The sequence below is a fragment of the Onychostruthus taczanowskii genome, unplaced genomic scaffold, assembly GCF_017590055.1.
Source record: "Onychostruthus taczanowskii isolate IOZ18803 unplaced genomic scaffold, ASM1759005v1 scaffold6, whole genome shotgun sequence".
In the NCBI taxonomy this organism is placed as follows: Eukaryota; Metazoa; Chordata; class Aves; order Passeriformes; family Passeridae; genus Onychostruthus; species Onychostruthus taczanowskii.
Genome location: NW_024503679.1, coordinates 9,984,171 through 10,008,689, shown reverse-complemented (window position 1 = coordinate 10,008,689; position 24,519 = coordinate 9,984,171). Strand labels below are relative to the sequence as shown.

General features: G+C 40.6%; 2 protein-coding genes across 3 annotated transcripts in view; one reads left to right on the top strand and one right to left on the bottom strand.

The window, feature by feature from the left end:
- Window positions 1-16,926, top strand: part of IL16 (interleukin 16) — a 30,943-nt gene extending 14,017 nt beyond the window's left edge. Inside the window, exons 5-21 of one of the 2 annotated variants that reach the window (XM_041418667.1) lie at window positions 819-912; window positions 1,371-1,513; window positions 3,326-3,436; window positions 3,813-3,927; window positions 4,221-4,294; window positions 4,387-4,600; window positions 5,630-5,747; window positions 6,902-7,034; window positions 7,785-7,872; window positions 8,576-9,051; window positions 10,528-10,666; window positions 11,894-12,989; window positions 13,497-13,680; window positions 13,875-13,976; window positions 14,666-14,918; window positions 15,806-15,931; window positions 16,180-16,926. In XM_041418667.1, the coding sequence (XP_041274601.1) occupies window positions 819-912; window positions 1,371-1,513; window positions 3,326-3,436; window positions 3,813-3,927; window positions 4,221-4,294; window positions 4,387-4,600; window positions 5,630-5,747; window positions 6,902-7,034; window positions 7,785-7,872; window positions 8,576-9,051; window positions 10,528-10,666; window positions 11,894-12,989; window positions 13,497-13,680; window positions 13,875-13,976; window positions 14,666-14,918; window positions 15,806-15,931; window positions 16,180-16,373 (3,660 nt within the window). In that variant the 3' untranslated portion in view covers window positions 16,374-16,926. Of the gene's footprint in view, window positions 1-818; window positions 913-1,370; window positions 1,514-3,325; window positions 3,437-3,812; window positions 3,928-4,220; window positions 4,295-4,386; window positions 4,601-5,629; window positions 5,748-6,901; window positions 7,035-7,784; window positions 7,873-8,575; window positions 9,052-10,524; window positions 10,667-11,893; window positions 12,990-13,496; window positions 13,681-13,874; window positions 13,977-14,665; window positions 14,919-15,805; window positions 15,932-16,179 lie in introns of both variants that reach the window. The other variant, XM_041418666.1, reaches the window with a different exon arrangement.
- A 1,531-nt stretch (window positions 16,927-18,457) lies between these two features.
- On the bottom strand, window positions 18,458-23,642 carry STARD5 (StAR related lipid transfer domain containing 5). The gene is made up of 6 exons (XM_041418999.1): window positions 23,386-23,642; window positions 23,233-23,282; window positions 22,999-23,131; window positions 21,554-21,671; window positions 20,473-20,566; window positions 18,458-19,929 (listed from the first exon to the last, which is right to left on the bottom strand). The coding sequence occupies exons 1-6, from the start codon at window positions 23,473-23,475 to the stop codon at window positions 19,782-19,784; spliced, it is 633 nt and encodes a 210-aa protein (XP_041274933.1). The 5' UTR covers window positions 23,476-23,642; the 3' UTR covers window positions 18,458-19,781.
- Between the last annotated feature and the right edge of the window lie 877 nt (window positions 23,643-24,519).

Sequence of the window (24,519 nt, the reverse complement as noted above, 5' to 3'; positions counted from 1 at the left end):
TATGGTGTCTATATTTAGTAATATTCTTCCTTTAACTGGGATTCCCTCAGGATCAAAATAATTGTGTCATGGAAACAAGATCAGAATCAGGACTTGCAGGAATCAACGAGAATTATTCCTAACATCAGCTGTTATTCAGATGTGATCATGTACTTATTTTCCAAAAGTTCTGCATTTAGAAAGCTGAATGTTTAATCTACAAGTTTTTAAATGCCAGAATTAGGGGCCATATTTTCACAAGCAACAGGAGATTCCAGCTGGAAGGTACTGATTTTTTGAAAGCTGTTAAACTTAGTCCTCAGAGGTTTTTAAATGCTCAGATTGTATATTGACTAAAAAATATCTCTCTGAATCAGAAGTTAGACACCTATCCTCCATTGCACAGATGGGATTAAGAATTTTCCTCTTGAATTTAATACCTCCCTAAGGTGCTTGAGTATCTGAAAAGTATGAGCTACCTCCAGAAATGAGACAAGCATGGCTATTTCTTACCCATCCATCAAGCTATTGATCTGTCTGGACCAACTGGGGGTGTCCAATTAATTTTCTGTTCATTTTATCTAAGGACCTGAATCTATTTCTATCTTATTACTTTGTAATAATCATTTTCATAGCAAACTTTTGAGCTTCATTCCCCTTTATCCTCCTATTTATTTTAAATAATGAATTTTGCTCCATTTTTTTTTTTTTAATAAATTTAGGCTGAAATCTGTGCAAGCCAAATTAGAAGAAATTTGTTTTTTAAGAATAGATCACTTTGGAAATTTCTTGCATAGCAATGGGTTTCATTTGTTTGGTTTCTGTTTGTTTTGTTTTAGGAAACAACAACACGTAAGGAAAGGCCTTTGGAAATACAGAATGGTTTTCTGCACGGTAAGGCTGCATGCCAGCGGACTCGCAGTAACTCCACCAGTAAGTTGCAGAGCAATAATCTGTTTTCTTGCAATACTCAGAGGGTGCAGATCACAGGCCCCCATTGTGTGATGGTACTACAGCGCTAAAAGAAATGTTGAATGTTGTCCAAATTTATTCTGGGATCCTTAGCTAAGAATTGCTGATGCATAAAATCATCAGCTGCTGTATGCACAACATCCTGCAGCCAGGTTTGGTGCATAAGGTTTGCATTTTATGGTTTGGGGCTTTTTTTTATGGTGTATTCTAAACAGGCCAACACTTTTTTGGTAGGGAATGCATGCTTTTTACTATATTTAACATTAATTGCTGTCGCCAAAGTGACAGCTGAAAACATCAATCCCTTCACAAAGAGATTTAACAAAGGGAAAAAACATTTCTGAGTAACATTTGCCTAAAACGCCTGTACAAGGTGCCCAACCCTTGAAAGTAACGCGGCTCTCTGCCCACCCCGGCAGGTGCGAGCCCGCTCTGGGCCGGGGCTCTGGAGGGCCCGGCGCCCCGCCGAGCTGCGCCCCTCAGGGACCGCCAGCCCCCCGCCCTCCACGCCGGCCGAAAATCGCTGTCACAGCAGCTGGACTGCCCTGCAGGGAGAGCCCCGGTGAGTGCCACGGAGCCACCCGGGAAACACACGGCGCTGTGCCCAGCAGGGCTCTCTGCATGACCATGGCACGTCCTGCCAGATCCCCTCTGCCCCGCAGGCCCTGCCAGGGCGATGGTCACTCTGCCTCCTCTGCTTTCTGCCCCCAACATCTCCTCCGTGAGGGGTGGGAGAGTGGGAAAGGCTTCGTACCAGCAAACCTCCATTTCTCCAGGTTCTCCCTCCCACTGTGTGGCTAAATTCCCAAGGGTGGTTTACACCACCCTGCTCTGAGCCCCAGTGCCACTCAGTCTCCCCAGGCACCTGTGCTGGCCCAGCCATGGCCACAAGAGGGTACGGACTCACCATGGTCTCCACTGAAAGGGACAGATTTAAACACCTGTTAAAGGAGGCTGGAGACTGGCTCCTGTGCTCTCCAGATGGATGCCAAGTGACCATCAGAGGCTGGGAAATGTTTGGGGTATTTATGGCTAAAGGTCCCCAGGCTCAGACCTGGAGGAGGAGATGGAGGCAAAGCTGCTCACACTCAGCTCCCACCTCCCTCCCTGCTGCTCCCTGCCTTCTCCTGGCCCATCACGCACCCTGAGGGACCCAAGGCTTTAACGGGAACAACGAGGCTGCAAACCAGAGCACAAACCCCAACCTAACCACACCCCAGTGCACAGACAGGTCCTCAGGGATTCACTGGGTTTCCTTCTCCTCAAAGCTCCTGCGTGGCACATCCCGCTCGTTTGAAGAGGTTCTTCGGCAGCATCCTGGCTTTGGGTATTGCTAGCCCCCAAAAACAGAAATAAAAAATACACCTTCTTACACAGAAGCAAAAGAAATTTGAAAATTTCCTGTTTCAGATTCAGAAGACCTATACCAGAATAAACAGTCACCCTGGTCTGACAGAGGGATACATTTTGGAGAGTGTGTTTTTGGTGTTGCATACCTGTTCAGCTCTTAATCCTGTTCCCAGGCCCATGTTGAGTAGATAATCTGGTTTTCATGTCAAAATTGAGACTCTCACATATGCAGAAGCCATAATTTTGGCTGATATTTCACTCTTCAACACCTGCTAGTTTCACTTTGCTGCATAAAAAAAAAAAGCAAAAAAACAAAAAAAAGCGTTGAACTCTCTCAGATGTGTAATGAGTTCAATTAACTCTGACCTTGCTGAACTTCATGCATAGTTACCTTTGGGTAATGACTTCTGTCAGTGCTTAAATTATCTTGTAATACCCAATTCCATGCTGAAATAGGAGATTTTGTTCAACATTTCACTAAATATTTCATTAAAATTTTATTAAAATGGGGCAAATCTCAAAGACTGAATTTAAGAAATCCAGCACAAATTCATATTTTGAGGAAAATGCTAAAAACAGGTTTGGTATGTGCCAAGATAAAGTTTTTAGTCAGAAGATGAAAGAAAGATTTTGAATGTCTTGATTCTAGTTCAGTTCTTGAAGGCAAAAATGATAATACTTGTTTGTTTATGTCACCTAATGACCACAATGGGGTTTTGGCTTGGGGACTCAAGGCAGAGCACAAATATATCTTTCTACACCATTTCACCACTTCAAGGACCAACATCCTAATTTTTCTCCGATTTAATCCCTACAGGATAAATTCAGTGAGCAGCAATTTTCTGAATAACAAATGGCTTATGAAAATTAGAAAGTATTTTTTTTAAAAAAAGAATTTTTAGTACCATCAGTTATAAGGAAGAAAATTTCAAACAAACAAGTTGCTGCAATGTATGTTCGAGAATTTCTGCTTATGCATAAAAGAAAATTGTGGATTTTGTTGGTTTTTTTTTAATGTTCACAGGCAATTTCGAGGCCATCTAGATCCCTAAGTACAGCACAACTTGTGCACACATCCTGTGGCTCACAGGCTTCAGTGATTTCAAACATTGTACTGATGAAAGGACAAGGGAAGGTAAGACTGGCTCTCTTGGTTTACTGTGAGTTTTACTTCATCTCACAAATGTGACCTGCAAAGTGCAGAGAAGTGACTGCAGGTTGCTACTTTTGGGCTGCTAATTCATATCCAAGAAAAAAATTTAAAAAATAATTTAGACACCTTCCTATGTGCATATAATAGTGAATTAATAGATTGAAGCAAATAAAAAGCAAAACATGAGAGGATTCTGCTGAAATTTCCATTTACTCTTACTACAGGAATATGATTGACTATTTTTCATGTATTATACTACTCCACTGACAATACTGCCCATGTAGGTAATGCAGAAGAAACTACAAATGTTATGAGAACTGAGCATGGGTTCTCACACGCTTTTTCTTCTATAAATTAGGGTTTGGGCTTCAGTATTGTTGGTGGTAAAGACAGCATTTATGGACCAATAGGCATCTATGTCAAAACCATCTTTCCTGGTGGAGCTGCTGCTGCTGATGGAAGGCTACAAGAAGGTGGGAAATACCTCTTCTCTCCCTTTTCCCACTTCCCAAAAAATGACACTGAATGACTGAAGCTGATATGAGCCCTAAGTGACTTTAAGGTGGGAAATACCTCTTCTCTCCCTTTTCCCACTTCCCAAAAAATGACATTGAATGACAGATTGAAGCTGAAATGAGCCCTAAGTGACTTCTACACCTGCATCTATTTTTGCATTTGCAAGAGTCCTTTGGAGTGCATGTATGTTATCATGTAACTTATTGCACAATATAGTAATAGTAATATAATTTTTTCTCTTTCAAAACAGGTGATGAAATCCTGGAACTGAATGGAGAATCCATGCATGGATTAACACATTATGATGCTTTGCAGAAATTTAAGGTTATGTACTCTCCTGCCAAAACAACCTCTGGTTTTAGACACAATGTGCATGTGAGCTCAACCCATTCACTCACTGTCTTTCTTTCCAGCAGGCCAAAAAGGGTCTTCTGACTCTTACAGTCAGGACAAGCTTCAGCACACCTCATTCTGCTTCCAGCTGTCAGTCACCCCTCTTGTGTCAGTCACTGAGCTCCAGCACATGCTTAACCAAGGAGAACAGCTCTTTCAGTTCAGAAAATGCAGCATTCTCCTTAAATCCTACAAAGCCCAATGACAGGGTCATAATGGAAGTTACCCTAAACAAAGGTGAGTGTTGACATTAACTGAGCAGTGCCAACAAAGCACTGACTGACAAAGCACTGTTCATTTGCTCTCTGAAAGTCTTTCCTCACAAACCTGATTCTTTTCCTGAACTAAGGTTTTTTAATAGACTAAATTAGATCTCGGTACCTGTCAGTGCTAACAAGTATCTATCAACAGCAGGATTTTGAACACCATCTGTCCTCAAGAGCCAATCATTGAGGATTTTTTGCTCTCAAGCACTAGAGTCACATTCATCCTTCACTTGAAAGAGTAAAGCTCTTGCCAACAAATGCCTCTTATTAAGCAGACTGTGCAGCTCTTACCCATAATTATGCAAGCAGTTAATTTCACTCTTGAAAAGGCTTAAAACCAAATAAAATAAGTATCTACATCTTCTTGTAGTTCTTTCACCTCCTCTCCCAACTGTCATCATCTGTTTATAAACAACCACTGGCACAGTGAAATAAACTTTTAAATATAGGAACATCAGAGCAACAAACAAAGCAAAGCCTCTATGAGGTACTAGGGACTTACCAAACACACAGGATGGGATCTGACATCAGTGACTGTCGAGAGCAAAGAGGGTAAACTCACAAAATCTTTAGGTGTATTAAACAGAGGGAGGACTGAAATGATATAGCTAACAGCAGCCATATATCCTTAATTTTAGCTTGTTTTTCATCTTAATTTTAGCCCCTTAATTTTTTTTCTATTCTGTCTCCTTGTAAAGTCATTTGAATTCTTCTAGAACGACAGTTATTTTGCAAAATAAACCTGCATTCCATTGTGTCTGTTACACTTTAATCATTATGGGAACAAAAGCCCCCATAACAACCCCATAATAAAACAATAGAAAGGTATAGAAAAATGCAGTGGAAGCTGCAACAAATACTGAATGTGCAACACTCATGACACGAGACTTTTGTTCTGGTTTGTGCAGATAAAAGAATTTGATTAATTTTTAAGAAGGTTCTTCAATGGTTTGCTTTGACTGTTTCTTATGGAGTTTTTTATTATTATTGATTCTTTCAGAGCCAGGTGTTGGCCTTGGAATTGGGTTATGTAGCATCCCTTACTTCCAGTGTATTTCAGGGATCTTTATTCACACCCTCTCGCCAGGCTCAGTGGCACATATGGATGGGAGACTCAGGTAGGATGAGAAAGGTTGGCTGTCTTATGCCACAAGTTCCTCATTGATCTGTTGTATGGGTTTATTTTTGACCTATTTGGGCAGGAAGAAATACTGATTTCTAAGAATTTGGGGTTTAAGGCACATGTGCTATTCTCAGGGTTGGAGCATGTCTTCAGGATATGTGGGATTTCCAGAAATACAGCAATCCAGTGAAATCTCTGCCTCTTGTCCAAGCTGGGCTAACTTTGAAGTTATTAGACAAGCCTGTAGCATTGCTACTGGAGGAGATCTCCAAGTGAGAAAGTATTTGGAAAAACCTAAACATATGGCATAATTTGGCTTGTTTGAGCATTAGATTGTTTTCGTGCTACAAGCTCCTCCTCCTTCTATCAGTTCTTGTCCAATAGAAAAACAGATTTGCTGAAATGAGCTTTAATGAGAGTGTAGAAATTACTTTCGGAGATTTTTGACCAACTAGTAGTGTTGAACATATTGAGAATTGAACAGTCCACAGCAGTTTTAGTGAAGTATTTTTGATTTAATTTTAGGTGTTCTGTAATCCTCCTCTCTAATACTTTAGCTGAAAGAACTGTAGTTTTATATTATTTGAATATTTGCATGATACAAATGAGTGCCTTCAGTCAGGCTCTTAACGTGTGTGAGAACTAGAGCAGAGCATGGCAATTTCAGTTTCCATATGAGCCAAATTTGGATTTTATCTATAAAGATCCAGTTTAGCAGATTTTGGTAGTTTGTCACTGGAATTTTTCTTTTAACAAGTTATTCACATATGTAGCAGAAACATAACATCCTTTCTGACCTTAAATAGCACTAACATAATATAAAGACATGAGATGTGAAATGTTAACTGGAAAGGAAGGAAGGTGTAGGTGGAAGCAGCAGCTGAGCTTCAGAAAGAACACCAAGTGTGCACAGCTGAACATGCAGAAAGCTCAGAGATTGCATGCAACATGGCAGATCAAAACCCCTTGACATCCAGCTCATTCCCATTCTATTTTCTGTAACAGGACAGAAAGACAGATTTAATCTGTAAGAAAATTAATTAGGTTGACCTTATGAATTTGCTTTTTGTATGTTTTCACATGGGTGAAATGAGGTCAGGAGAAAATCTCTTTTGTTTACATCCTCTCTTTTTTTTAATATCTCTCTAGGTGTGGAGATGAAATTCTTGAAATTAATGAAACTTCAGTACAAAATACAACCCTTAATGAAGTTTATGCTGTGCTGAGCCATTGTGATCCTGGTGCAGTACAAATCATTGTCAGCAGACACCCTGAACCACAGGTAGCACAGTCTGTATTCTTTCTGAATTTCAGTATAGCTCATATTGAGAACTAAGAGGGAGCAAGTGCTGATCTAATACAAGTGGAAAAATGTTGACTACAAAGATGCTGATATCTTTATGATCATCACTGCACACACACAAAAAAAAATCTGAGATATGCACTCTCTTAAGTATAATCATTTAAGATTTGAAGATCACTGGTGACAGACTTAACAGTCTTACACAAGGTTCTATGCAGTGAATAAGGAAACTACAGAAATAACATTTAAGGAATAACCCAAAACATAATTCTTATGTAAGAAAGAATTGACAAGAATAAATAAATAATTTGAAAGAGGGAACATACCTCCCCAAAAAGAAATAAATGTTTATACACTGTCTTTCAGTAATTGAAATTTAGGTCTTGCCCTGCCAATATTTATAATTAAATTAATATTGAAGTACAATCTCATTCTTGCAAGGTTTTTCAACAAAATGCTTCCTAACACCAAATACTGTATAAATTATTATTAAGTTTAAAGTGTTACATAAAGTATGTTGTATTGAGTTACCTCATCTGTTAAATCCAGGACTCCACTTCTAGTGAAATCTGCAAAAGAATGTTTGTCTTTGAAAGGTCCCATTTTACCTAAACAGCCACTGAAAAAAGCACATCCATATAGATACTTCATATATACTGGGATATATACAAATATAATGGTGTGCAATTAACTCACCTCATGAGACTAAAATGGCATAATATTTCCTAGGTGTCTGAGCAACAGCTAAAAGAAGCTGTTGCACAAGCTGTGGAAAGCAACAGATTTGGAAAGGAGAGACACCAATGGAGTACTGAAGGTAAGGGAATAAATGCATTCACTGAGACATGGTCATTTTGACTTAAAAGATGTCAAAGATGACTACATACTGTATTAAACTCCTTGAAAAGTCAAGTAACCCAGAGCAGAAAGAAAGAGGAGGAAACCTCACAGGACATCCCTCCTAATATGTCTCCAATGATATGTTACAGAGTGATGGAAACAGACCAAGTCTGTCTGATTACCAACAAAAATTTCTTGTGCAAACTTCCTCTCACAGTTGCTCATCCTCTCCAATTCACAAGCTCTGCTTAGAGCTTTTCAAACCACTTTCTGCAGGTGACGGGACTATGGTAACAAGGAACTATGAAGGTGATGTCCTGGGGGTAAACCTTGTTAATTCCTTTTTTGTGAGGAAATGCAGTCATGGCTGGAGCTATTTTCCCAGCTCAGGTATGACATGCTCTCCCAGTAATGATACTGCTTTGAGTGTCTTCTAAAGGACCAACAGGTAACAGTCATCATCAGTAAAACTATAGTGCTGACATATCTATATATAGGAAAAATGTTATTAGGGTGTTTAGGAACTAGGCTGTTGACCCTTGACCCTACAAGCCTTCAATGCATAAAACACACCTTTGCATCCACCAAGGATGATATTTAGCTGCAGATTTCACCAGCTGAATCTTAGGAGAGCACTTTGCATGAACAGAGCAGACATTTTGACCATGTTCCTGCTACAGGTGTGAAGAGGCTGGAAACGAGCTGGCACGGGAGGCAGCCCTGTGAGAAGCACATGGACAGGAGCGTGGGCTGCTGCAGCCGCAGGGCACAGCGGCTCATGACCCGCTCCAGCAGCGACAGCAGCTACAACCCCCGGGCCTCCTGTGCCCCTGCTGCTGTGCACCAGCTCACAGACTTGAAAGCAAGAGTACACAGTGTAGATGTACCAATCACCCAGCAGCCTGGGCTGCTGTACTCATTCTCTGCCAATAATTCAGGGAGAAATTCCCCTCCAACCTGTAGTGAAGGTGGTCGAGCCTTACAAAACACTAAGAAGTCATCAGAGATCCTCGTTAGAAAACCTAAATCATCAAAGCCCAAACCTCCACCAAGGAAATACTTCAAGCAGGACTGCACGTGTGATGACCAGAGTAATGCAGCTAGAAAAGAGAAGCCTGTATCAGAAGTGACTGCATCACCTTCTTCAAGTGTTCAGGTAAAGTAAAATTTACAACATTTTTCTTGTGCCTGCATATTTGTGAGGCAGGGGAAAGAGGAAGGCAAAGTGGCTTTGCACAGCAGCAGAAAGAAGAGTAGGAAAGAAATAGAAAATGTATATACACATGAGAATTGGGGGAAGGAGATGAGGCACTTCTGTTTTGAAAATACATCTTAGTGAAGCCAGTTTAGCACAAAATGTTCAAAGTAACATCAGAAGGCAGAGAATGATCTGAAGAAAATCTTCCATACTAAGGTATCTGAGTCGAAATCCCAGTGAGAGCAGCTGCAAGAATGAATCCACGTCTCACGAGCATGTGCCATTGGTGGTAATCAAGCATGCTCTGCCTCAGATGCCAGCTTGGTGTGGCTCACCCCAACTACCTGTGTCACATCTACCTGTAGAGTCATATAGTTTATGAAGTAGTCATAAAACAATTTCTTTGTTTCAGTAGTGGATTTTTATTGGAAGAAAGCACTAATATTATGTGCAGTAGGGAATCTTGGGCTCAGATACATTTCTTGAAACCAGGAGATATTAAATAAACCCATTTAAATTGTGGTGCACATACATCTTTGTTGATGAGCTACAGTATTTGAAAAGTGTACATTTCTACATTACTAAATTTCAGTTCCCTCTCTCATCTAGGACAACAGTGTTTCACTTTTGCATGAGTATGAAGGATTGTGAGATCTGCATGTTGAAACAAAATTGTGGTTTGTTTAAAACCGAAACTTCCTCAGGTTTAGTAATATGGCAGTAGAAATTAACTGCTCTCAATGCAATGCAATGGAAAAATACAAAAAACGAAACACAGAAAAAACTGAACCAAAACAACAAATAACTAAACCAAACACAAAAAACTGCAATCCCCCCACAACCAGTTCCCAAGCTGCAAAGATCAATACAAAATTATATAGAGCAAACTGAAGTCCACATATAATGTTAATATCCAAGAAAATTTCAGCTAAGCATCTTAGGTAAGGTCATTTTTACCATCCCCTCAGTAGAAACCACTGCTAGAAAATCAACTCTCAGAAGTAAAATTAAGGGTAATAAGTACTTGTTGAACTTATCACTCCCTGCAACTTCTCATTCTTTGTACTTAGTCATTCTAAATGACGGTGAGAAAAACCTAAATCTTAAGATCAATAAAATCTATGAAAAATCAAAGTCTGTCCAGGAAGATAACTTCCTCTATTAAGAGCATCTGTATATCTGTATATACCCAAGAGAGAAAGTTTCTGGTCAGAATGTATTTCAGCTCATTAAGAGAAGGTTTTATTAGTGCTTTTAAATTTTTTTTAACCCTTATTCTCCACAAATTTTGTATTAGTCAATCTGAGGCCTGCCTACCACAGTTTTATATGGGGTTTCTGTTTCTTTCCAGATTCACTATTTTTTCTGATTCATATATAGTGTGGTTGGCATAATTGCATTCTGACACACTTCTCTTTCCTGTTTGTTCAGCAGGAAGTTGGAGAAGCAGTGTTAGAGAGACTTCAAACCGATGTAACCCAAAGTGTATTCACCACTTCTCCTACTGCATGTGATAAGGAACACACAACTGCTGCTCCAGTGGGCAGAGATCAAGAAAGAAAAGAAAAATTAGGTATGTTTCATTCCATGAACTTTTTTCCCCCAACTAAATATCTAGTATTTAGTTTGGATTCCAAAATGGGCATTGAGCTGACTTCAGTTTCTCTTTAAATGTAGTCTTCAAACCATATCTCTAAATTTTGGGATGAACTGATGAAACTTCAAATTATTGACTAATCTGTAAAGAAAGGGAAAGTAGATCAAAATAAGCATAAGAGATGATTTCTTGTAATTTTTAAAAATTATAATTAATCTTTGTAAAAAAGAGAAACTAGATCAAAAGCGGCATTAGAGATGATTTATTATAAAAATTGTTAATGGACAGGTACAGTATTTCTGTATTGCTTAAGATGACACTGCTTAGTTATACTGAATATCTCATACTAAAGCTTAGTTTTAGCATTTCTAAAGGATATTTTTGCACAATTTCAAGACCCTAGGTGTTGCAATGATACAAACCACTGATAAGTTAATTTTCTGCTGTACTAGTTAGAATTAAGGAAACAGTGTTAAGGGAACAAGACAATCTCAAGAGGTCTCTTACAACATACAGACTTATGTAATTCTGCAAGTTATGTCTCAGATCATTAAAAAAAAGTAAAAATGTTGCCTTAAAAAAAGTTCACACTGAAGCAGAAAGCAATACATCTGCAGCAGCACAAACAGAAGTTTGCTGCCATTCAGCTTCGCCATGTCTAACATTAAAATGCTTAATTGCTTTCTGAAGTAAAAAATAGTCCCATATTAGAATCAAGTTTTTACTTATCAGAAAAGTCAACTGGAAAAGCCTGAGGAAATTTGAGGAAGCATAAATATAGAAGATCTTCCTATGATAGTCTTTTTAGAGTAGGATATACTTATAAATGTAGAAAATAATTGTTTGTAAAAAGAATTTACTGTAACACCAGCTTTTTCTCTAGACTGCAAACAACATTGCAATTTTAACTTTCTATTTTAGCTGTTACATCCTGTATCAAGATTTCAGTACCCCAGAATTTCAGTATTTGTGAACCCTCTAAAAAAGCAATCTCGTATAAAAGTGTGCAAAAGCCTTGTTTTTCAGTTAATTTCAGTGTCTGGATTCAGAACTTACGGATGAAGAATTAAGAATTTTTAAATGTTTAAATTTTTTAGAAACTTAAAAAAATATTTATCAGAGGCTTGAATGAAATTCAACATTAATGAATTAATAATGATGCAGCAAGAAGTGTTGTTTATAATCGATGTCTTTTTATTACAGGCACTGCACTTTCATCAATACAAAGGCCTGTACTTAAAAGACAAGCACGGGTAGATTATAGTCTTGATACAACAGAAGACCCCTGGGTTAAAATTTCTGACTGCATAAAAAGCTTATTTAATCCTACCATGAGTGAAAACAACGTCCACTTAGATTTGCAACCTGGTATAGACAAAAAAAAAGAGAATCAAAATCGAAGCAGCTCAGAGACAGTTATGAAGAAATCAGAATCAGAATTAATCGGTTCCAAAGTGCTAAAATCAGATGAAAATGACAGTGTGAAAAAGGGTCCTCCTGTTGCACCAAAGCCCACCTGGTTCCGCCAAAGTCTGAAAGGATTGAGGAAAGCAAATTCAGATCTAAAACCACAGGCAGACCAAAGTCCTCCCAACCACGACAGTATTTCCAGTAAAAAACTGCAATCCAGCTTATCACGTGTGTCTCCTGGAGGATCATCAATAAAACAAAGAATAAGCTCATTTGAATCCTTGAGTGCTCCACAGTCACCTGAAAAAACCCCCCGCAGGTTGAGCCTAAAACCATCGGTGCAGAAAGAACCTTCTTCCCCTGCAGCAGGGGCAGAGGCAGCTGCAGCCTGTTCAAACCAGCCCCTCCTCCCACATCGTGAAAACAGCCACCAACAGCCACCTGTGGCCATGGCTACAAAGAGCCTCGATAGATCATCCTCTCGAAGGGAGAGTGTTGCCAGACCAGAGAAAAGCTGCTCAGAGCAAAGCAGCAATGCCAGCACTGGAAGTTCATCAAGTCTCCTAACTCCAGGAGCGGTTAACTCCCATCTTGTGTCAGTAGCGAAAGCACACAGCCTAAGATCACGAAGCTTCCCTCTCACTGCTGCCCAGGCTTGTGAGATAATGAAGCCATTTGATGAGAAGTGTAGCAAAATCTATTCCATCAGCAGCCAGGTGTCATCTGCTTTAATGAAATCATTGCTTTGCCTTCCTCAGTCCCCTGCCTCCTCTGGAAACAGTGCATGGGAAACTCTGGACACAGTGTCTCAGTCCTCCATGGAGGAGGATGGTACTTCCACCCCACCTGCAAGTGAGAACCATCACCTGGACACTGGCTTTTCCCTAAAGTAAGATACCATATTTAAAATTCAGATTTACAAATCAGCACTGGTGAGCAGCTGCACTGATTCACTCACAGATTAAAGTTCTAAGGTAGAGCTTTAGCACACAGAAGTAAAGCACAGGCTAAGTTAAGAACCTTTTAGACCATGAAGGTTAAATGACTCATGATTGTTAATCTTGGTTTTGATTTGTATTATATCCGTACATGGACATTTCAAACATCCTCCTATTTAAGGAGCATTATTTCTAGTATCTCCATGATAAAGCAAATTTAAATGCAATTGCCTAAGGCCATGAAATTTTTCTCATTCTTTTATGCAATGGATTCTACTTCCTTTAAGTGAACATGATTAATTTCCATTTGCCCATATTTATAACAGTTGTAGGAGTTACCACCCGAGTTACATGCTAATGAGATGAAAAGATGCCTGCTCCAGAATTGTCTTTTTCTTTAGTGGGTATGTTCTCTTATAACTCAATGTTTCTTTTTTGTTCTTGTCACAATGGGACAGCCTCTCAGAGCTGAGAGAATACACGGTGAGCCTGGCAGACAAAGGGAAGGAGGAAGACAAACAGGAACAGGGCTCACCTCAAGCATCCGGTGTGCTGGGGCAGTCAGTCATCTCTCTGCTTTCCTCTGAGGAGCTGGCAAAGCTTATAGAGGAAGTCAAAGCCTTAGATGAAGACACCTTAAAGGTAGACCTGCCTCTTTTTTTTTTTTTTTTGGTGCATGATTTTTGGAAAGCTGTAGAGTGAATGTGTCTGGTAATATTTGCAACTTATTATTATGCTTTCGCTACTAAGTCTCATTTAAAAATGCACAACAGACTCTCCAGTCACTGTGACATATCTTCTGGGAAGTTTTTAACTTTACTCCTTTCTCTGCCTAGGAACTTGATGATATTCATGTTACAGTTTTGCATAAGGAAGAAGATACTGGGCTTGGATTCAGCCTGGCAGGAGGCATTGATCTAGAAAACAAAGTGGTAACAGTAAGTAGCATCTTAAAAATTACTCTCAAATCAACGCACTATATAAAAATACATACCTTTATACGTGTTTTTCTACTACAGTTTTTGGCTTTTAGATAATCAAAGCAGGCAGCTGTATTGATAGGTTTGGAAGGGACATTGTGGGTGAAAACAGGTTCCTTCTGCACAGAGCTGTCTCTCCAGGTGTCTGGTAGCAGTTTCCTGCTTCTTTGGGCACCTCCTCCCCAACAGCTCTGAAAGCTGAGGCAGGACACACAGCCCTTGGCAGGAAATAACCAACACCTTACTCACCTGCTTATAGAAGACCATGCAGGATGGTCTGGAGGAAAGGTATGGGTGAAAACATGTCAGGGGTCTGGAAGCTAGAGATAAGTGTCACACCACCTTCCTCTCACGAGCAGCAAGAGGGTCAGGAAGTAGAATATGCAAGGTACATAGCACAGGTAGCATGGCTGTAGCCATCTGGTACTAGGACCAAACTGCTCCCCGTGCTGCTTGAGGAGGGATGTGCACAGGAAAGCTTCTCTGTGCAAATTTATTCATCCTCCATTCTGAAGTGTGATAGAAGCAACTTATTCCTGGCAAAGAATAAAAAATGCACATGGTGTAAAGTGTTAACTAAGGGATTTAGTGATGTTCTTTTTTCCTCTTCCCTTGTGTGTGTGTGTGGTGGCTGGGCTCTTCAATAGGTTCACAAAGTATTTCCCAATGGACTGGCCTGTCAGGAAGGAACTATTCAGAAAGGAGATGAAGTGCTCTCCATTAATGGGAAGTGTCTGAAAGGTGCAACTCACAGCGATGCCTCAGCAATCATGCGACAGGCCCGGCAAGCCAGACAAGCTGTTGTTGTCACCAGAAAATCCAAAGATGGAGGAAAAAATCTCAATGTTTCAACCAGCTCTAGTACATCATCAGTAGCAAGTGATGCCTCACAAGAGTCTGGTAAGTTTAGTGGCATTATCTTGCAGCCCCCACTTAGTAAGTGTTTACTCATCACCTGAAATCCAGGTGCTCATAAAACCAGCAGTGGCCGCATAAATCTGTGAAGCCAAATTAAACACAGCACAGTTAATAAAACATTCCTGAAACATACATTGAAATATTTGAAATAACTTTACTGAAAAGGGAAAGAATTAATGGATTTCTAAAATAAAAGGCCTTAAAAACCCAAGCATGATTCTTTTTGTGGATTTCTGTAGATGTACAAAGATGGTTATTGTAGCACATCATCCAATTGAAGGTATAATGACAACTCAGTGAACAGTGATTCTTTATCCTAATATTGTTGCAAGACTTGTTCTCCATGAAAGAGAATTTCAGTTTGAACAAACAATATGCTATTGTTTGATATAGCAGGTGGCTACATCAGCAACACAGCATGCTAAGAGTTTTGCATAATATTTCACTTTCAGAATAGTTTTGTGTTTTGATTTGGTTTTGTTGTTTTTTGGTTTTTTTTTTCTAAAGCAGGAACTGGAGTTCTGTAGATTTATTTCCATTTCCAAAATAGCAGCATAATAGTCAATAACAACTTCATGACTAATATGAATCAAATATTTCCCTTAGATTTTGTTAATTTAACAGATTTTTATAATTCTAGTAAATGTCTTATGTTTCCATTCTCCCATTAATTCAAACATAACTTTTTTTCCCCAGCTTCCCAGAGGGCCTTAAAATGACATAATGAGAAATTAAAAGCTTTAGCTTTCTCTTTCATTTGGCAGTTTATAGGACCTTTGCAAACAATCCAAAAGTTAATTTTTTGTAAGAGATGTTTGAGCTTTTTAGACTGTGTGCTGTCCCTGTGGTAACTTTCCATTTGTTTCCAGCCACTGGGGATACAATCTGCACTGTAACTCTAGAAAAAACATCTGCTGGTTTAGGATTCAGTCTGGAAGGAGGGAAAGGCTCTATTCAGGGAGATAAACCCATCATCATCAACAGGATATTTAAAGGTAAACACACTTAACATGTCCCCAACTCAAGTAGATTTGTGGGGTTCATAACTGACTGCTGATATGTAACTGTGGAAATGTCATTTTTTCAAATGCAGCATTATATTGTTTGGTGCCAGTAATTTGTTGCCTGCTGGGACCGGGTGGTTTATAGCAAACATGCTGGTGATCCATTCACTAGTAAGTGAAAGATCCATTAAAGTTTCCTCCACAGAAAGAAATAAAGGAAATTCATTTTCTGTCTGCAGGGACTGCACTGGAACAGAGCAGCCCTGTTCAGCCTGGCGATGAGCTCCTACAAGTGCACACAACTGCCATGCAAGGACTCTCCCGTTTTGAGGCGTGGAATGCAATCAAGGCATTACCTGATGGGCCCATCACAGCCATCATCAAGAGGAAGAATCGCAGCTCTGTTACCAGCAAGTCATCCAAAACTTTGTAATAGGAGGGATTAGACTACTGCCAGTATTCAAACAAAGGATTTTATTGCTTGCAGGCACTTGGCTGCCTCAGCAAGATACTCAGAAAGCACCCAGGAGGAGTACACTGGATCTTACTGCCAGTTACAGAGAAAGCTGTTAATCTGGGATTAACTAAAACGTGCAGAAAACGGGCACGATTCTTATTTCAACCTTCAGAAACTGATGTTACAAAGTGTATAATTAGAAAATAATGACTGTTAATAATATAGTGGTTGTAATAAAATATGTCACAGCTATAGTACTCTCCTGTTTTAAGCTATTAACTTAGCAGGTGTCACAAGCAGATCCTGTGCTGAATTTTCAGTGCTCCCCTCCCAGTCCTGCTCCTTACCTTACCATCCCAGCAACAAGAAATGTGTCTATGAGCCTACAATTAAACACTGCCTTAGAGAAAGGGTAGGGCAGAGAAAGAGGCTGCAGTTGTGTGTGTCAAAACAACATTCCCTAGAAAACTCCAGCTTTCCTATTAAAAACACAGAACATTCAGGACAGCCAAAACCTGTAAAAGTGACTTTCTACTAGCAGCTAACAGAGCCATCTCAACTGCAGCAGTCAAACACAGGGTGGAAAGGAGTTCTCATGGTATTTCAAGGCCCAGGCAGGAAGCTGAGGGTAATGTAGAAGTTTTCTCAACCTTCCTCTGGCCAGAGGTCTCAAGAGGACTACAGCAGGAGAATAACAAGGCTGTTCAGAACAAAATCTTACCTTCTAAGAACACTAAATGTCTGTTAATTTTGTAAGGGAAAGTACCAGTGAGAGTAATTGTGAATTTAAGTACTGCTGAACTGAAATATTTATTCTGGAAAGGCTGAATAACTTGGAGACAAATCTGTACTTCAAACACTGCTTCCTATATGCACTGTATGGAACTCTACCAGCAGCACAGGTACCTATGACAAGATGGTGCCTCATGCACTCACTTGGTCTTCTCTGTCCTGCTTCATTAAAGGGAGAGAGATGCAAGGGCAGGATGGAAGTAGTGACTCCCCAGCTGAGAGCCAGATGGCTGATATGGTTATTGTCCTTGGCTGCTCACCTTCCCAGAGATGGGAATTTTCTGTACCCTTCTTTGGTTATCTAATTTCACCAGGAAGAAGTTAAGGAGCTCAGAAGCTGTTTTCCACTTAACACAATGCCTCAAAAATAGCAATTAAGAGAAAGGGAAGGAGGACAGGCAGGAGAAGTTATTAATTAAATCCAGGCATTGAACTTGCTGTGGCCTTTTCTCACAAGACGACTGTAAATTAATCCTTGAAAGAACATTCTTGACAAGCCATCTGTCCCCACACTTCCAAACACTTACTCAGCTGAGCTCTCTTTCCCAAAAAAAAACCTCTATGTCAAAAAAAAATTCATTAGTTGGGTAGAAACTGAAATAAGAGAAAAATGTGAGAGTAAATCTTATACTTTTTTGAACTGGTACCTACATAAAAGTCTTTGCCAAAACGTTTCCAACTCCAATTTGGCAGGGCAGAAGGCTGAATATGAAGGGCTCTCAATTTCTGGATAGAAGGTGATGGACACTCAAAAAAGAGATTCTTAAGTTATTCCATGAAGTGTCTCACGACCTTTATTGCTAAAAGCAATAAAAAAATTATAGCTAATAAGAAGCCATATTTTCTGCAAAAATGAGTGGTGACCTCAGCTGCACTTCGTGACCTTTTTGCTAATTAAATTAATTATAATCCTGGCAAGACTTGCCAAGATATTATAATTCATGCCTGAAAACTTCAGTACACTTACAAATATGTATAAGCCTCTGTAGTATCAAGGCCCACATCTCTTCTCAGTGAACTTGTTATTCTTCCTAAGTATAGAAAGCAGCAATTAGAAATAAAGAACAACCAAGGGCAGAGAACCTTGAGGGTGAGTGTTCTCACCAAAACACCTCTTCCCCAGGTAGTAGACATCATCAGGGAAGGATTTTTACCTCTCTTTGTCTTAAATTCAGAGAGATGGTGGAGGTCAAAGCAGCTGTTTGGCTTCCCTGATGGCCAGAACAGTGTATGAGGAACCATTTCAAAGGATGATTCAGGAAAAACAGTAAGATGCAGCACAAAAAAATATTTATTTCACCACACTCACACAGGTTTTTACATCTTTGTATACAAAGGAGACTGGACTAAAAACTATTTCCTTGAAAAACCAGTCCATAGGGTGAGGTTTACAGTGGGAAACTTATTGTGCAAGTCCATGCCCTATACCAAAGATAAAAAAATACAGGGGCAGAAAGCAAAGCATATTCACCTTATTAAATAATCGAGTCACCACAGTAAAATCACAACCTGCATTTAACTTCCTCACTCAGCAATTATTTTTACTTTTGCAATTGTATGTAATCCATCGCAATGTCTGATGTTCCTGCAGCAACCAGCACTATAGATATCTCTTAAAATGGACACACCTTGGCACAAAAATCAGGTGCTGATTTCCCAATGTAATGTTGGGAGGCAAACCAGTCTTAGAAAAAAAGCAACATCCTTATGGCCTGTCAAGGCAAAGCTAATTAAAAGATTATTTACCCGTTAAAACCTCTCCCCACAGGAAACCAAAACCATTCAAATACAGTTCAAAATAGTCATTTCATATGCCTTTTAAAAATGGCAATTAAAGTGCTTAATCCTCTTTATTTATTGCCTCTACATTGCTGCAGTTTGTGTCATGAACCACTGGTTCTGGTACCAGAGAGGGGAAAGGGAGAGTGTGTATGTGCCAGCCCACACACCTGTGCATTGATTAGCACTGCTGGACCCTGACCTAAAAAAAAGCACTTAAGGCATATTTACCACCAATATTGATGTCTGCTGGAACAAACAAGTGAAATCCTCTACATAATCCCGTTTGCTCTGGCTTTCACAATGTGCTGGCTGGACCCACTGAGGCATTTTAGCAGCTCCAGGAGTGCTGGCTGCAGGAGGGATACATCTCCTTTCGGGCAACATTTTTCCACAGGAATCTACTGGGAGTTTCAGAGACCAAACAGAGCTGACCTGCACCTGGCTGTGGTGCTAAGTGGATTTTAGCAATGCTTCACCTCACAGACACTGACAAAGAGTGGGCAAGAGCAGATCCAGTATGTCTGTCTTCTCCCTGCAGAGTCACCACTGCCGCCTCCAGGATTCTTCCAGCCTCACAGGTGGTATTTTTCTAATCATTAAAGTGAAGATTTTCATATTACATAAGAATGCATTGTTCTGCATGGAGTCAGATAGAAAACGCTGTTTTAAAATGTACTCAGTTCATTGTTTCATGTCATCTTTTTTTCTATCTTAGCAGATAGAAAAACCCTGAGACCAACTTTGTATTTTTACCCACGAGCTGACAGGTTGTTTCCTACCCTCAGCTGGTGATGTCAGCAACTCATCTTGTCATGCTTTTAATGCCTTAACAGCTTTGGTCAGGTTGCTGTAAAATCCAGATATGCTAGATGGAAAAAAGGAATCCACCACTGTCTGGGGAAGATAGCCACCAAGATCCGTCTGAAAGAAAGTGAGGAGCTCAGTCCTGTTTGGCTCTCTGCAAAGACAATTAAAGTGATTTTATAGACAGTGGTTTAAGAGTATTAAGAACTTTTCAGTGACTCTTACTTGTATTAGAACAGATACTTCCAAAAGCTTTTCTTTTTTTTTAAAGAAAACAGACATATTTCAGTGAATGTCACTACAAAATTATCACTACAAAAAGTTTATCTAAGCCCTAATTAGTTACATGACTCTGTCCATAAATTATGGCAAATCAACCAGATAATAATTTATCAAAAATTAAGAGCATACTTGTATGTTTTGCTGAATTTCTGAATTTCAAGAGGTCAGGGAGAATTGCACCGTGATAACAGTTTCTGTAATATTAAAGACTTCCCTCCAGGAAATGAAGATAAACTAATTTGTTGCACAAAAATGAGAACAAGAAGAACACTCAGTCATCATGATTATTGGGAAGGCAGAAATATACCATTGCCAGGAGGTTACAGGTCACATGTGGCCACATACACATGAACACACCACACAATGCATAAGGAGTGCTTAAGAATTTATAACATTCAAGCAGGATGTTTCTTACCCTGGAACAGGTATGCAGAAACAGCCACAAGGATAATTAAAACCTCTCACAAAATTTGGTTGAGGAGGACACAGCGGGTGTTCCACATTGGTGGCTGAAAGAAAAAGCATTGAAGGAAGTGTCATTCTTCCAGAAAACAGGAAAGAGTCATTGGTAGGCAAAACTCCAGATGGGAAGCAAACTCATTATTCAAAATGTATTTAAAAAGAACTGCAGTACAACCTCTTCAGTGTGGGGCTGAGAAGTAGTCAGAAAAGACCATTAAAAGGAACTACTCTGGCCTTATAATGGGGAAATCAAAGTGCTGAATTTAGAAGCAATTGTTACTGAACTCTGAAGGAGGAAGCATCGACATTTGACACAGTTTCATCGAGCCCTCAGAGGTCATTTGAGCTGCTTCCAACAAATCCAGGTCACATAGATACATCACTTGGCTGCTGAAAAGCTGCACTCTAGCAAGTATATAAATTCCTGACAAGGCTTTTCTGAACAGGATAGGAAAATGGGACACCCCAACAGTGGTCAGACCTGTAATAGTTAAACAACAGAATGAAAGTAAAAAAACAAATAAACATACTTCTGTACAGTGGCAGCCCCTTAAATATCAGCACCTTTTTTTTTTTTAATAAAACCAATTATTTTCACATACAGGAGTGGTATATTTATTCAATGGCTTCACTGAACCCTGTGCAAAAAATGTTAAAACATGATTTAGCCTAAATGAGGCTCCTTTTAAAAAGTTCTGTAAACTCTTAAAACAACAAAAAAAACACACTCAAAATACCCCAAAATTTAACACTAAATTAAATACTTATTCAATCTCAAAAGGATGGGAGGGAACAAATCATAGACAAGTCTTATCATTATCTGAGTGTTAAGATGATTTACATATTCTGGGAACAACAATGTAGAGAGATTACTATTTTCTCTTCTGATCAAGATCAGGTCAACAACTACTGAACAGCTTATTACTTAGTTTTAATTTTATAGGTTTTTTTTCTGGTAGCTTTATTTTATAGTTGTTTCCAGTAGCTGTTGATTATCTCCAAATGTAACATGAACCTGTTCACAAGTGCCTCACCAGCAGACTGCATCGTCCCATCTTCGTATTGCTTCATCACTACTACATCCACAAATTCCCTGGGTGAAATAACCCTCATGCAAGCTGAAGGGGTTGTGGTTCTGCATATAGAGACAGTCTGGAAATCACAGAACAGTTATGTCAGTTGATGCTTTCAAAAGTACAGCAGAAAAATCCCTATACTTTCTGGCACTCTTCTAGTTATACTTTCTAAATTCCATCAAGGTGTTCCACATACTTTGTTGAACAAACTGTAAATCAGCACAGTCAAAAGGCACTACCATGATCAATCAAGGACAGGAAAAAAACAGAGTGACAAGGTATTGCTTCCATGTTCAGAGGCGACACATACCACAAGGGATGCTGAAATGCAAATCTGGCACATCTGTGCTCCCAGGAGAGTTAAAATCCTTGTCCTCCCCAGGACACTAGCAAAGATAACTTCTTTGTGTAGGATACAACTTGATAACCCAGTTTGCTACACTGCACAAGCATTAACCCTACCATCTGCTTCCCTGACTGGCTCCCAAACAGAAGTTTCTACCACACTGGTAGAAACTGGCAAGTCTGTGAATTTCAAGTAGCAGGCTGCAGCATTCCTGAACTTGTCTATAATGAATACTGAATGCCTACAGGATTTCCCCAAGAAAAATAAACTTCCTGAAACTTCCACAAACATTTCTGGGACTGATTGTGTTTGCACCTGGCTGCCTCTGAGCACATACAACCACTTCAGACTGGGAATCTAAATCCAACGCCCTTTTAATTTTCCCACATGCTTTAAAAAGAAGGAATTACACTGTACAAGTGTGGCAGCAGATGCTGCTGGCTCACACACAGCCCTGCTCATCTGTCTGCTCAGAGTGCAACATCTCCATTTTAATGACAGCTGCAAAGCAGTGGCAGCTGAGGCCAGCCAAAGGCAGGGTGTGATGTGCAGGGCAGAGCGTCACCGCTGCCATGGTGAAAGATGGGGCCTGAACTGATGGCTGATGACGTGAATGCTTCACTGCTTAGCTAAGTCTGTGTACTCTGTAAACCTCCTCTTCCCTCACACTGAGCTTGCTAAAAACAGTCGTGCTTAGCTTGGTTTGTAGCATCAACAATGTGGTGCAGGAATCTTTAATGTCTAATATTTAACGTTATACATATAGATATATATGTCATACATTTGCATATTCACAGTATTTACCCAAGAATGATTTTCCTTTCAGAAAGATAAGCTATTGTGTGTGTATACATATATATATGTTAATAAAATGTATAAAATTTATGGGAAAGTATAAAGAAAAAAAAACAAAACCAAAAGAAAAAAGGTTTCTTAACTCAGCTCCATTCAGCTGATCCAGCCTGAAACACAGTACAACTTAAGACTCACTACCTCCCTGCACATAACACTGGCTGTCTCATAAGGCCCAACAGCGCAGAGTTTTTAAGGAACTTACATCACTGATGGCTTCGATGACCTCGAAGTCCTTCACGTTTTGGTCCCACTTAGTCCTGAGCCCGCCGGCCACCGGCTTGATGCACTCCCAGACATTCTGCGGGCTGGCGGGCAGGATGCCCTCTCCCTTGTACCTGCGGGGGACCAAACGAAAGCGAACCGCGCTGCTCCACCCTGCCCGGCCCCGGCAGCACCTCGGGCAGGACCCTGCGCCCCGGGAACGAGCCGTACTCACAGATTGCCAGCGAACTCCGCCGAGGGTCTCCAGGACACCGCGACCTCGCCCTGCGGGACGGGAAGCGTTCAGTCCCCGGGCCGGCTCCCGCCCGTCCCCGCCGCAGCCCCCCGACCCACCGTACTGCGGCAACCCCGGCGGCCCCCGACCCACCGTGCTGCGGCAGCCCCGCCAGCCGTCGGGGTCCCGGCGGTAGAGCTGCAGCTGCTCGGCCGCCGCCTCAGCGCGCCCCGCGCAGTCCATGGCGGGCGGGCGGGGCCGCTGCGGCGCCGCTTTGAGCGCCCGCGCCGCGCCGCCCCTGGGCCGATGGCGGCACCGCCCCTCACCTGAGGGTGACGCCGGGCCGGCCCGGCCGCGCCTCACGGGACAGTGAGCGCGGGGCCGGGGACCGGCAGAGCCCCGACAGCGGGCAAGGCACTGCGGGCATGTGGTAAATATGTGCGGGATCGGAGGCCGAGCAGGGCTTCCTCGGAGAACGGGCCGCCCCGCGCTCGTCACTGGTGCAATCCCAATCCCAGTGACGCGGAGAGAAACAAGCGAAAAACCAACGAAGCAATCTTCAGTATCTAAAGGAAGTGCGAAATTGCAGTGGTGTGTGAAAGACGGGATAGAATTTGGAAACTGCGAGAAATGAAGTGAGCCTTTTAAAGACCACGGATAGAAAGTTTACCACTGAGAAGTTTACCAGGCTGGTGTGAGGCTCACCAGAAAATTAATAGAGGATCTAGGATTTAATCTAGAAGTCTGATTTATGTTGTCAAATAACTCCCCTGCCCATGTGATACACTCTAAAGAAACTCAGTTAACATTTTTTCCTGATTTGTTTGGGCCACAGCATATTCAAACAAGGCACATCAAGATCTACTCTAAGTAGCAACTCTGTTTGCAGGAAGCTGATTCCCTGCTGAATTTATTCAGGAAGCATCTTCAGCTCTGGCTGCGTCAGATAAAAAGAGCCTCATCTGATGTATTTTTGTATTGGTTTAATTGAAGAGCTCCAAGTACATGGCTTTTGATTTTCCAGTAGGCAGAGATTTGGGGTTTTGACATCGTAACAGTAGGGAATAAATTGGAATAACCTTCTTTTCTAAAATTTGCGACATACCAGTTGTGATATTAAAGCAAGGTACAATAAAGAGTAAAACAAAAGGCTTTCCCCACCTCGAGTGGCTTCATACACTATTCTTATAAAAACTACGTTGCAGTTACTGTGACAGACCTCCAACAGCAAATAAAGTACAACTGCTCATACACTGGCTCAAAACACAACGAGGCTGTGGCGCTTTC

Bases quoted from the DNA above. Each gene is read 5' to 3' on its own strand.
- STARD5 (XM_041418999.1), bottom strand. From the start codon at position 23,475: ATGGACTGCGCGGGGCGCGCTGAGGCGGCGGCCGAGCAGCTGCAGCTC. The intron at 21,672-22,998 runs GTAAGTTCCTTA...TGTGATTTCCAG, and splicing joins TCATCGAAGCCATCAGTGAT to ACTGTCTCTATATGCAGAAC. The intron at 20,567-21,553 runs GTGAGGCACTTG...TTTTTCTTTCAG, and splicing joins TGGGACGATGCAGTCTGCTG to CCACCAATGTGGAACACCCG.